We start from the raw sequence: 12,837 nt of genomic DNA, 5'->3' as shown, positions 1-12,837 counted from the left end.
TCCAAGTGCTTCCTGGACATCTTTGATCTCACAGGACCCCGGAGTGTAAGCCTCAGTGTGAGTTCCCGTGCTCTGGCCAGGTGTGTCCCCACCTAGTGACACAGCCTGCCCCCTTGGCTAGTGTTCCTACTAGAATTGGACCAGCTGCCTCATCCCCACCTCCTAGACTGACTGCACCTCACTGGTCCTCATTCTCCCGAGTTCCAGTTCTCTGCTGGCCCGTGAAATTATCCAGACAAGCCAACATTGTCCTCTTCCAACAATCCCAAAGCCCCCACACTCCTCTGTCTACAAAGGCTGCCTCCTGCAGCCCCTTGAGGTTCACTACCTTCCTGAAATCAACCCAGTGAGACTCCCATGGTGCATGGGGTCTCCTCTTCTGAGCTGTGAGTGTATGCGACAAATGTTAGTCTCATCCGTCCTATGTTTGGTGTCTGTGTTCAGCCATCTGAAACCACTTAGGGTGGGATATGTCTCCTTCACCAGTGGGGTGAATAGGGGGTGATCAGAACAGAGGATAAGGTACTTAATCTGAGATCTGAATGGCAAAGGGCCAGATATGTGAGCAGGGCCATTCTAAGCAGAAAAAAACAAAACCAAACCAAACCAAAACAAAACAACCTAACGCAGCAAGTGTAAAGGTCCTGGGGAAGAACACAATGACACAACAGCAATGAGCTTCGGGGTAAGTGCTGGGTGGGTTTGGAGAGACTGGCTCAGCAAGCCTTGTAGGAACACCTTGAGCAATTGGGATTACAATCTACTCACAACAGGAGGCTACTGGAGGCTTGAAAGCAAGGGAGGGGGTGATTTAATCCATGGTTGTAAAGATTATTGTGCCTGCTGAGTGGGGAAAGCCTGTACGGAGAGGTGAGGGGTGAGGGTCAAGCATAGCAGGTGGCAGTCAGCCACGTGCAAGGTGGGTCACCCGCTGGGCCCTGGGCGGCAGAAGTGGGGGGAAATGCTTAGAGCTGTGAGTGCTGGGATTTGACAAAGCCTGGATGTGTGAGGTTTGGGGAAACAAGGACTCCGATATGATGCCCCAGTAAAACCAATCAAAAGTGATAGGAATCAGACTTCGCACTTACTCGGATGGCTACTTTAAAGAAGCAAAACAGGGGCGCCTGGGTGGCTCAGTCGGTTAAGAGTCTGACTCTTGGTTTCGGCCCAGGTCATGATCTCACGGTTCATGGGTTTGAGCCCCACATCGGGTTCTGGGCTGACAGTGTGGAGCTTGCCTGGGTTTCTGTCTCTGTGTGCCCCTCCCCAATTTGCATGTACTCACTTTCTCTCTCTCTCTCTCAAAATAAACAAATGAACATCAAAAAAACAAAACAAAAAAGCTAGAAACAAAGGAGGCACCTGGCTGGCTCAGTCTGTAGAGTATGCGACTCCTGATCTCAGGGTGATGAACTTGAGCCCAACATTGGGCATCTCTAGGGATTACTTTAATTTTTTTTTAATGTTTATTTATTTTTGGGGCGCCTGGGTGGCTCAGTCGGTTAAGCGTCCGACTTCGGCTCAGGTCATGATCTCGCGGTCCGTGAGTTCGAGTCCCGCGTCGGGCTCTGGGCTGACGGCTCAGAGCCTGGAGCCTGCTTCCGATTCTGTGTCTCCCTCTCTCTCTGCCCCTCCCCCGTTCATGCTGTGTCTCTTTCTGTCTCAAAAATAAATAAACATTAAAAAAAATTTGTATATAATGTTTATTTATTTTTGACAGAGAGAAACAGAGCATGAGCAGGGGAGGGGCAGAGAGAGAGGGAGACACAGAACCCAAAGCAGGCTCCAGGCTCTGAGCCGTCAGCACAGAGCCCGACGTGGGGCTCGAACTCACGGACTGTGAGATCATGACCTGAGCGGAAGTCGGATGCTCAACCAATTGAGCCACTCAGGTGCCCCTCTAGGGATTACTTTAAAGAAAAAAGAGGGGCTCCTGGATGGCTCAGTTGGTTAAGTGACTGACTTCAGCTCAGGTCATGATCTCGTGGTACATGGATTTGAGGCCCATGTTGGGCTCTGTGCTGACAGCTCAGAGCCTGGAGCCTGCTTCAGATTCTGTCTCCCTCTTTCTCTGCCCCTCCCCCACTTGCACTCTCTCAAAAATAAATAAACATTTAAAAAAATTTAAAAACTGGGGCACCTGGATGACTCATTCAGCTGAGTGCCCGACAGCGCGCATCATTACGCAACGTGCATGCCATGTTATAGGAGGAAATCAGAAGCGTCTGATCAGCAGCCCAACTATCTCTTAGGACAGAAGACACGCCCCTCAAGGACGAGGGGTGGGACAGGGCAGAGGAAAGAACTCACAAAGAGGGTACTGCCTCCAGGGCTCTACGGATAAGTAGGAATTTTCCCGGCAAAGACCTTGGAGCCTGGGCATTGTGCACCCAACGCGGCCCCAGCAAGGCCAAGGGCAGAGGCGATAAGCCAAGGAAGGGAGCTGTCGGGGTGCGGCTTGACCGCCCAGCGCCTCCTTACCCCTCACCGGGTCCTCTCTCTGTCCTCTCTCCCACAGGTCCCGCCGGTTGATGCGCTGGAAGAGGCCCAGCGCCAGTGGCCAGGCCGCGGCCGGCCCGCAGTGAGCCACCAGCAGCTGTGCAGTGTCCAGGGGCCCCGCTGGCTCCAGCTTCCCCCAGGGGATCCTGACCCCCTCAGCCTCTGGCATCGCACCCAGGTACAGCTTGAACTTCTTCAGCTCCACGGCCTCCAGCTCTTCCAGGTAGGCTGAGAGGCGACAGAGGCTGTCGCTAAGCGGGGCTCGGGGCATGGGGGCGTCGTGAACCCCAAGGGACAGCAGCCGGAGCCTGGAGTGTGTCCACACGAGGTGTGCGACTCCAACATGCCCACCGTCTTATCCGCCGCAGGCGAGACTGGGGGAGCGAGAGAGGACAGTCCTTGTGATGAAATAGAGCTTCCTCACCCGCAGGTGACGCCTGGGCCCCACGCACTGGCGGGTGTTCCCTTCTAAGAAGAGGAAGCTGGGCAGATTAGGAAATCCCAGGAGTTGTCCACCACGAGAAAGAATTTCACTTCTGCTCCCTCTTCCCGGCTCTCCACACTCCTTCCTACCTCTGCCTGCCTGTGGGCCTTTGCAGTGTCCTCAAGCTAGTCACTGCCCTCCTTGTGGTTAGACCCCCCCATTCTGCTGGTATCAGGCTTGGACAGGCCACCTGCATGAGCAGATGGTCCGTGAGCAAGTGTGAGTGTGAAACATCAACCCGTGTGGGCAAACCTCTCTTCTAGGTGGAAATGTTACAAACCTGACCGCAGGGGTCTGCTATTTTCTCTTTTCTCAGCCACAAGACTGCCATATCCCAGAGGGGGACTGTGTGGTAAGTAGGCAGAGCAATGGTCCCCCAAAGGTGTCTGTGTCCCAATCCCCGGAGCCTGTGATGTGCTACCTTACAGAGCAAAAAAGACTTTGCAGATGCGATTAAATGCCAGGCTCATGAGATGGGGACATTACCCTGGATGGTTCAGATGGGCTCAGGAAAGTCACAAGGAGGACCAGGGTCAGAGGGTAAGGGCGATGGGAGCAGAAGGAGGAGTGATGTGATGATGGCTGGAAAAGGAGACGAAACGCATTCTCACCCAGAGCCTCCGACAGAACAGCCTGCTGACACCCCGATTTTAGCCCTGTTTCAAACTTCTGACCTCCCAAACTGTAAAATAGTCCACATGTAGAGTGGACATGTGATTTGTTATAGCAGCACAAGGGACTGATACAGACTCTTTTTTTCTGCCTTGGGCGAGGAATGAAAAGGATACAGATGAAGCCACAGCTAACAGGCTCCCGGGGACAATGTATGTGAACAATGTTGCTATGGGTCCTGTGTATGTGAACAATGTTGCTATAGGGACCGTGCATGTGAACAACGTTGCCATAAGTCAGGAAGGTGGAGGGCTCATTGGTTACTGCCAGTACCTTAGCCCAGACTGACTGGCAGAGGGACATAATTACTTTAGGAGACAGTCAAAGCAGCATTGTTTCACTTAGGATGCCGTGGGCTGGAACTAGGATTCCCAATTCCAATGCCTTAAACAAGGAGGAGAAACAAACCACAGCTGCAAGAAATAATATGGATAAAGCCTGTGGGCATAATGTTAAGGAAGGGAAGCCAGATATTAAAAAGTGTGTTCTAGGGGCATGTGGGTGGCTCAATCCGTTAAGCATCCAACTTTGGCTCAGATCATGACTTCATGGTTTGCGAGTTCGAGCCCCACGTCAGGCTCTGTGCTGACAGCTCGGAGCCTGGAGCTGTTTCAGATTCTGTGTCTCCCTCTCTCTCTGCCCCTCCCCTGCTCGTGCTCTGTCTCTCTCTGTTTCTGAAAACTGAATAAATCTTAAAAAAAAAAAAAAAAGGTATCGGTTACCCTGGGAATGGGGTTCAACTGAGCCCCAAATAGGCTTTTGGTGTTGTTGTTTTTTGAATGTTGTATTTATTTTTGAGAGAGAGCACGAATGAGGAAGGGGCAGAGAGAGAGGAGACAGAGGATCCTACATGGCTCTGCTGACAGCTGAGACTCTGATGTAGGGCTTGAACCCATAAACCGTGTGATCATGACTAAACTGACTAGCTGCCCCATAGTCCAAACTATTTTGATCACCGTTTTCTTCCCAGCAGCTAGAACAGCACCTGGAATACAGTAAATGCCCCTCTTATATTTGATGAGCCGTATAATGAATGAATCACACATGCATATAGCTTTTTATGTGACCCAAGATGGAGACATTATCTAAGGGAGGGCACAGTTTGGAGAAAATAGATAAATAAATATATTTTGTTAAACTACCTGGAATGGAAAGTAAGACTTTAATCTTTTTAATGTTAATTTATTTTTGAGAGAGAAAGACACAGAATGTGAGTGGGGCAGGGGCAGAGAGAGAGGGAGACACAGAATCCGAAGCAGCTCCAGGCTCTGAGCCGTCAACGCGGGGCCCGACGCGGGGCTCGAGTTCACGGACCGGACCGTGAGATCATGACCTGAGCCGAAGTCACCAGGGTGCCCCCCTTGCCTCACTTTCATATGGAAATGGTGAAGTGCTTGATGAAGGGTGGGGAATTTCATGGAATGTTGTGCAGGAATTTTTAAATTATTATTACTGGTCTGGATTTATCAGGAGGATAAGACAGTTGACATGAGGCAGGAGACAGGGAATCAGGGACGTTATTCCGCCAGGACTCGGAAAGATGAGCGGCCCCCACAGGGAGCAGAGAGTCCGTAAGTGTTTCTGTGCAAGCCAGCGACCACCTGACTTGCACGCTGGGGAGAGTTCTTGCGGACTTTCCAGGGTCGGTGGTGCCACATGGAGATCCCACAGGGGCCCCTCTCCCGGGCCCCGCACCTCTCCACTGCACCAGCAGAGTGACCCTGGGAGAGTCACCTTACCTTGACTCCAAACCTCTAAAGGCCCAGCAAAGGGTGGAGAAATAGGTCGCAGGACAAGTCCTTACATAACTTTCGTAAAATGGGAATCTCAGAGGTGAGGTATTGGGCTCTGACCCTCAAACATGACCTACTCCCATCTTCCTACTTTCACTAAGTACTGCGGCCGCCAGAAGTCTCCCTGACAGACGAGCAAATTCTCTGCCTCTGTGGGACTTCCCGTCTAATGGAGACAAAATAAAGGAACACAAACAAATACACAAGCATGTGGATTTCAGGGTGTGAAAGATGCTACGAAGGGGACAAAATGCAGACTGGAGAGTTCAGGAAGCCTTCTGCAGGACATGGTGTGCAAAGTGAGTCTTGAAGGGTGGGCAGGGTTCAGCAGGGGAGGGAACCACAGCTGGGCAGGTTGCGGGGCGGGGGACGCCGAGGGGCCAGGGGGGTCTGGCAGGTAGAGGGAGAGCAGGACAACATCAGGAGATGAAGTAGGTGAGAGTACCAAGACACGTCAGAAACACCTTGAGTGATGCTTGGACTCAATCCCGAGGGCAATAGGGAGCCATGGAGCATTTTTTTTTTTTTTTATTGAGGTAAAAATACACACTGCATAACATTTACCACTTTACCTATTTTAAAACGTACAGTTCAAGGGCACCTGGGTGGCTCAGTTGGTTCAGCGTCCGACTTTGGCTCAGGTCATGATCTCTTGAATCATGAGTTCGAGCCTCGTGTCGGGCTCTGTGCTGACAGCTCAGAGCCTGGAGCCTGCTTCAGATTCTGTGTCTCCCTCTCTCTCTGCCCCTCCCCTGCTCATGCTCTGTCTCTCTCTCTCTCTCTCAAAAATAAATAAAAACCTAAAAAATAATTCTTTTAGGGGCACCTAGGTGCCTCAGTCAGTTAAGCATCTGACTTCCACTCAGGTCATGATCTCATGGTTCATGTGTTCAAGCCCCGCATCAGGCTCTGTGCTGACAGCTCAGAGCCTGGAGCCTGCTTCAGATTCTGTGTCTCCCTCTCTCTCTCCCCCTCCCCTGCTTGCACTCTGTCTGTCTCTCTCTCAAAAATAAATAAAAACATTAAAAACAATTTAATAAAAAAATAAACTAAAAAAAATGAAACCATATAATATGTGACCTTCTATGTCAGGCTTATTTCACTTAGTTAAATGTTTGAAGGTTCACCCATCACAGGGGCTTGAACTCATAAACTATGAGATCATGACCTGAGCCAAAGTCAGATGCTTAACCAACTGAGCCACCCAGGCACCCCTAACCTGGGTTCTTTACAAGTTACATATGAGCTTCCCTGAATGACTCACTCTCTGACCTCCTTCCCCACCACTGTCGCAGGAGGAAAAAGATTTCTAAGAATGCAGAGGGGAGGGCGGAGGAAAGCTGAATCTATAACTACTTCGTACATCTCCTTTCAAATAAGTCCTTTCTTCTCTTGGGAAGGAAGACAATTGGCAATATCTGGGGACTTGGGTAGCTCAGCACTATTTTTACAAACACAGGAATGAATCCATCTGAGCCTCTGAGTCCAAGGGCCTCAGGGTCTAAAGACAAGGAAAGACGAGTTTTTATGACGGTCAATTTAGGAAACACTGAAAACGTTTCCTCAGACTTTTTTTTCCCCCCACCAAGAAAATGTGATTGCTCTGATTACAAAAATGTCATGTCTTTAATATACAAGATTCTAGTGTGTTAATAAGTGGAAAGAAACAGGGGCACCTGGGTGGCTCAGTCAGCTAAGCATCCAACTGCGGCTCAGGTAATGTTCTCACGGTTTGTGGGTTCGAGCCCCACGTCGGGCTCTGTGCTGACAGCTCGGAGACTGGAGCCTGCTTCGGATTCTGTGTCTCCCTCTCTCTCTGACCCTCCCCTGCTCGTGCTCTGTCTTTCTCTGTCTCAAAAATAAATAAACATAAAAAAAAATTTTTTTTTAATTTCTCTCTCTCTCTTCCTCTGTCCCTCCCCGATTTGCATGCTCTCTCTCTCTGAAAATAATAAATAAACAAATAAATAAATACTAAAAAAAAAGAGATGTTCTTAATGTTTGAATAAATGAATTATGTAAATAGATGAGGAAGTGAATGAATGAATGAGTTTGTTCCAACCATGGGGTGCATTACTGTTATCTCACTGAATCTGCACCACCCTTAAGCAGGGACTGTCGTACCCATAGTACGTAGGAGACAATAAATCCATAGAGGTAACTTGATCAATGTCACATGACCAAAAGTAAAAGGCAGAATCAAGTCTAAACCCAATCAAAGCTGGGGTGATAGTCCCCACCTTGGTTCTCAGCTGGAGGTGAACGTTGTGATCTCTCGGAGAACTTTTAAAAATTATATATAAGATATATGCGTATGTGTGTATATATATATGTATATATATATGCACACACACAAAGTTTTCAAATATACATAATGTGAATATTTCATATCTATATATGAAATTGTAATTACATACAAATCATAACTTATAAATATGTGAACATAATATGTATATTAAATTGTCCCCTTTTGGGGCACCTGTGTGGCTCAGTGGGTTAAGTGTCTGACTTTGTCTCAGGTCATGATTTCACAGCTCCTGAGTTTGAGCCCCACTTCAGGTTCTGTGTTGACAGCTCAGAGCCTGGAGCCTGCTTTGGATTCTGTGTGTCCCTCTCCCTCTCTCTCAAAAAAAAAAAAAAAAAAAAAAAATTATTATTCTGTATTTTATTTATTTTTAGTTTGTTTATTTATTTATTTGTTTATTTTAATTTAAATCCAAGTTAGTTAACATATAGTTAATAATGATTTCAGGAATAGAATTGAGTAATTCGTCATTTACATATAATACCCAGTGCTCATCCCAACAACTGCCCTCCTTAATACCCATCACACATCTAGCCCATTCCCCCCCCCCCCACCTCCCTCCATCAACCCTCAGTTTGTTTTCTGTATTTAAGAGTCTCCAGGGGGCACCTTGGTGGCTCAGTCAGTTAAGCATCCAACTTCAGTTCAGGTCATGATCTCACGGTCCCTGAGTTCGAGCCCCACATCCGGCTCTGTGCTGACCCCTCAGAGTCTGGAGCCTGCTTGGGATTCTGTGTCTCCCTCTCTCTCTCTGCCTCTCCCCACCTCTCTTTCAAAAATAAATAAACATTAAAAAAAAGAGAGAGACTCTTATGGTTTGTCTCCCTCTCTGTTTTTATACTTTTGCTTCCCTTCCCTTATGTTCATCTGTTTTGTTTCTTAAATCTCACTTATGAGTGAAGTCATATGATGTTTCTCTTTCTCTGCTGACTAATTTCGCTTAGCATAATAGCCTCCAGTTCCATCCACGTAGTTGCAAATGGCAAGATTTCATTCTTTTTGATTGCCGAGTAATAATCCATTGTATATATATATATATACCACATCTTCCTTATCCATTCATCCATCAATGGACATTTGGGCTCTTTCCATACTTTGGCTATTGTTGATAGTGCTGCTGTAAACATTGGGGTGCATGTGTCCCTTCGAAACATCACCCCTGTATTCCTTGGATAAATACCTAGTAGTGCCATTGCTGGGCCATAGGGTAGTTCTATTTATCTTTTTTTTTTTTTTTTTAATGTTTATTAATTTTTGAGAGAGAGACAGAAATGGATTTGCTTTTGCAAGAGATGTGACAAAGTGCTGAGTCCTTAGGTAGCACTGGACGAGACCAGGAGCTGCCCTGGGGTGGGGGGTGTCACAGCAGAGGTTTACATTTACCCTTGTCAGAGAGAGAGAGGACGTCGAGTGCCACGGCTGCTGTCGGCACCCCCAGCATCACCAGCTCACAGACAACTGGCCATAAGACGCAAATCACCCTTCCAGCCTCCAGATGGGGAAACCGGGGCCCGGAGGAGCGTGCACCTCCATTGCAGAGCTAGACAGTGAGGGACATGCGTTCCAAACTCAGATCTGTCTGGCTCCAAGTTCCAGCTTTTACACCCTTACTGACACCCACCAGGCGACTCCTCCAATTTGGGGGATACTGACGCCCAGAGAAGTGAAGTCCCCTGCAGACCATCATTTAGCATCCCCGAAGCTGTCAACTTCAGCTGGTCACCGTCCCCACTGCCCAGTCACAGCTTCGTGGGGGGCCAAGCACAGGGGTTGTGAAACTTCCTGCAGAGCTGTGTCCTCACTGTCTCTGACCGCAGACCCTGGCAGGAAGCGCCCAGCCCAGCCGGCCCCTCCCCCACGGGGCTGGGGACAGTCACCTCGAGCCTCGCCCTCCAGGACCCCACCGTTCCTGCCCTGACCGACCAGGAAAAGAGGGCCACTTGCTCATGACACGGAAGCTTCATAGCACGAGGCGCCTAAAGAAATCTGCTATGCTCCTAACATCTCAAACCAGGTCATGTCTTGCCGTTACGAGCTCCCTTAGAACGCCAGACATGTCCTCCACGGAACTTAGCATGGTTTGGAGTTAGACGCTGTCCTCGCGTAGTTAGCCTATGACCACCAGGAGCCAACCGGTGGGCTGACCAAAGCAGGTTTGCTCCAGAAGAACTGGGGTGAGGCTCGAACTCTGGGAATGGAGAACGGATACCTCCTGTCTCCTCTCCCCACGGTCCTGGATCCCCAAACAGTGACAATCTCCGGAACACCCTCTCCACTCTGCAGTGGACACATTTTGACTTCACAACGTACAGCAGTCCTGCCCCTGGACTTCCCCATTCTTTTATGGCCGAAGGAGTAGAAGAAAGCCACGCCAAGCTGATGTAACAGAGAATCCCAGAATGCAAATGGCTCCGTAAGACGGGCCTTTAGTTCTCATGAGGGAGGAGTACGTGGTTGGTGCACGGCCAGCAGGTGGCTCTGTTCCACACTCATCGGGGACCAGGCTGGTGGATGGATGCCTCCACTCTACTCAACAGATTGCTTCCACACCTCCGCGGCTGTTGTCACCCTACCCAGGCAGCAGGAAGATGGGAGGGGGAAAAAAAAAAAAAAAAAAAAAGGAGAGCAAGCACTTTTCTGAGGAAACCACGATCCATAAATTACACAGCTCATCCGCCGTCTACCCTAAGCCTCCCCAAACTGGGCCATCCTGTGCCCAGATAAACTTCAAAGGGTTCCATTACCCAAGTAGAGATTTGGGGAAGCCGAATGATGAACAGCCTCCAGCATTACCGCCAGAAGGTTGTGTTTTTCTAAATAAATAAATAAATAAATAAATAAGGCAAGCACGCAATTTTTTTCCATCTTCCATTCCCCTGGAATGCACGACCATAACCACAGTCAGCTCTTGAACTAGCAATTTTTTTTCCCTCCCTACTCATGTGGGGAAAAAAATTGCCTTCGCTGGAAACAACAACAAAAAAACCCCCAAACAAACGCAAAGCAAGTAACAAGCAGTCATCTGCAAAGCTGATGCCCCGAGCTTCTTAGAAGAAAACTTTCTTGATCAGCAAATCTCTGCACCAGCTCAGTGCTAAGGCAGCAGACCAAAGGGGCTCACAGGGGTGACATTGTGGTGTTGGAGAAGGCGGCCCCGCTGTTGAGGTCCAGCCTCCTGGTCTGCGTGGGGTTCAGGTAGGCAATGAGACAGCTCCGGTAGCTGAGGGAGACCGCTGGGTGTGGGAGAGGTGGGCCTAGGAGGACTTCCAGTGGCCCCCTGATGAAGGCAGGTGCAGGACAGTACTCAGGACGCCGCTGGAGGACAGGCTGGCCACAGCCACCTGGTGCACCTGACAAGGATGTACAAACCACCAGGAAGGGCTCCAGCCTGATGAGAAGCCTTGAAAGAAAGGTACCTTTGTTCTCAGGGTTGCTCAGAGGACATAACCGCTGTGATACGGCCCTTCTTAGCAGGGTGAGGATGTGCAGGTAAACAAATATTGATGGCTCAGCGTCTGGGGAAGCAGTGAATCAAGAAGTCTGTGATATTGTGATTTATAAGAAAGAGCTGACACTCAGGGGCACCTGGGTGGCTCAGTTAGGTGTCCAACTCTTGATTTCGGCTCAGGTCATGATCTCACGGTTCGTGGATTTGAGCCCCATGTTGGGCCCTGTGCTGACAGTGTGGAGCCTGCTTGGGATTCTGCATCTCCCCCTCTGTCTGCCCCTCACCCACTGGTGCTGTCTCTCTCTCAAAATAAATACACAAATTTATTTATTTTTATTTTTTTCATGTTTATTTTATTTTTGAGAGAGAGAGACAGAGCATGAGCAGGGGAGGGGCAGAGAGAGAGGGAGTCACAGAATCTGAAACAGGCTCCAGGCTCTGAGCTGTCAGCACAGAGCCCAGTCACTCGAACTCGCGAACCGCGAGATCATGACCTGAGCCGAAGTCGGACACTTGACCAACTGAGCCACCCAGGTGCCCTAAAATAAATAAATTAATTAATTAAAAAAAAAGAAAAAAAGGCACACACTAACTCCCTCAAAGTGGCTTAACAACAAAAACATGAAGGTCCCTATCAGTGGAGCCCAACGGATAGGAAAAAAATTAGTTGATTCTACAAATGTATATTTCAGACCTTTTATTTGTTTTTTTAAGTCTGTTTATTTTAGGAGAGAGAGGGAGAGAGAGCACGCAGGGGAGGGGCAGAGAGACAGAGGTAAAGAGAGAATCCCAAGCAGGCTTCTACACTTTCAGTGCAGAACCCCACTAGGGGCTTGATCTCATGAACCGTGAGATCGTGGCCTGAGCGAAAATCAAGAGTTGGATGCTGAACCACCTGAGCCTCGCAAGTGCCCCTATGCCAGGCCTTTTAAAAAGCATCAAACGATCTTATCCAAAATGTAGTGTGCTCTTGACTCAGGCCCTGGATACAAAGCACACTCATTTGACGGGCCGATTGGAGATCCCGTTTCCACAGAATTAACTCTACCCAGAATGAACGCTGGATAGATCCAGCGAGTTGTAGGAGCAATTGTCCTGGTCAAAGTTAGTATGGAAAACTACTAGGACCCGTGCTGACTTGTACTGATAGCCGTCCCGGGCCACACGCATCTGAAGGCACTCAAGGAAATCAGTGGACAGAACCCAGGGCAGGTGGGAGTCATTCCTTACAGATGAGCACAGGAGGCACGAGTTACATAGTTAATGGTTACTGAAAATCATAAACAATGTCACATATTTTATTTATTTATTTATTTATTTATTTATTTATTTATTTATTTATTTATTCATCCATTCATTCATTCATTCATTCATGTGATCACTAGGCCCAGGTGGGGCTGGAACTCATGACCCTGAGTTGGAGAATCACATGCCCTTTGGACTGAGCCACCCAGGAGCCCCAGACATAATATTATCTTAAGACAAATTGCCCAGCAATCAGTCTGGACCCCCGCCCCCCAAAAAAGTTTAAAAAAACTCCAAAAACCAGCTGGGCACCTTGGTGGCTCAGTCAATTGACTAATGCTCAGGTCATGATCTCGTGGTTTGTGAGTTCGAGCCCCATGTCGGGCTCTGT

The 12,837-nt window shown here is 48.7% G+C and overlaps 1 protein-coding gene across 1 annotated transcript in view; it reads right to left on the bottom strand.

The window, feature by feature from the left end:
* NLRP12 (NLR family pyrin domain containing 12) overlaps positions 1-2,923 on the bottom strand; it is a 29,826-nt gene extending 26,903 nt beyond the window's left edge. The window contains 1 exon segment of the mRNA XM_058706629.1: positions 2,482-2,923. Coding sequence (XP_058562612.1) covers positions 2,482-2,770 — 289 coding nt within the window. The 5' untranslated portion in view covers positions 2,771-2,923.
* Between the last annotated feature and the right edge of the window lie 9,914 nt (positions 2,924-12,837).

This window comes from Neofelis nebulosa, chromosome 17 (genome assembly GCF_028018385.1).
Source record: "Neofelis nebulosa isolate mNeoNeb1 chromosome 17, mNeoNeb1.pri, whole genome shotgun sequence".
Classification (NCBI taxonomy): Eukaryota; Metazoa; Chordata; class Mammalia; order Carnivora; family Felidae; genus Neofelis; species Neofelis nebulosa.
Note: the sequence above shows the minus strand (reverse complement) of the source record. Positions and strands in the feature narration are given on the sequence as shown.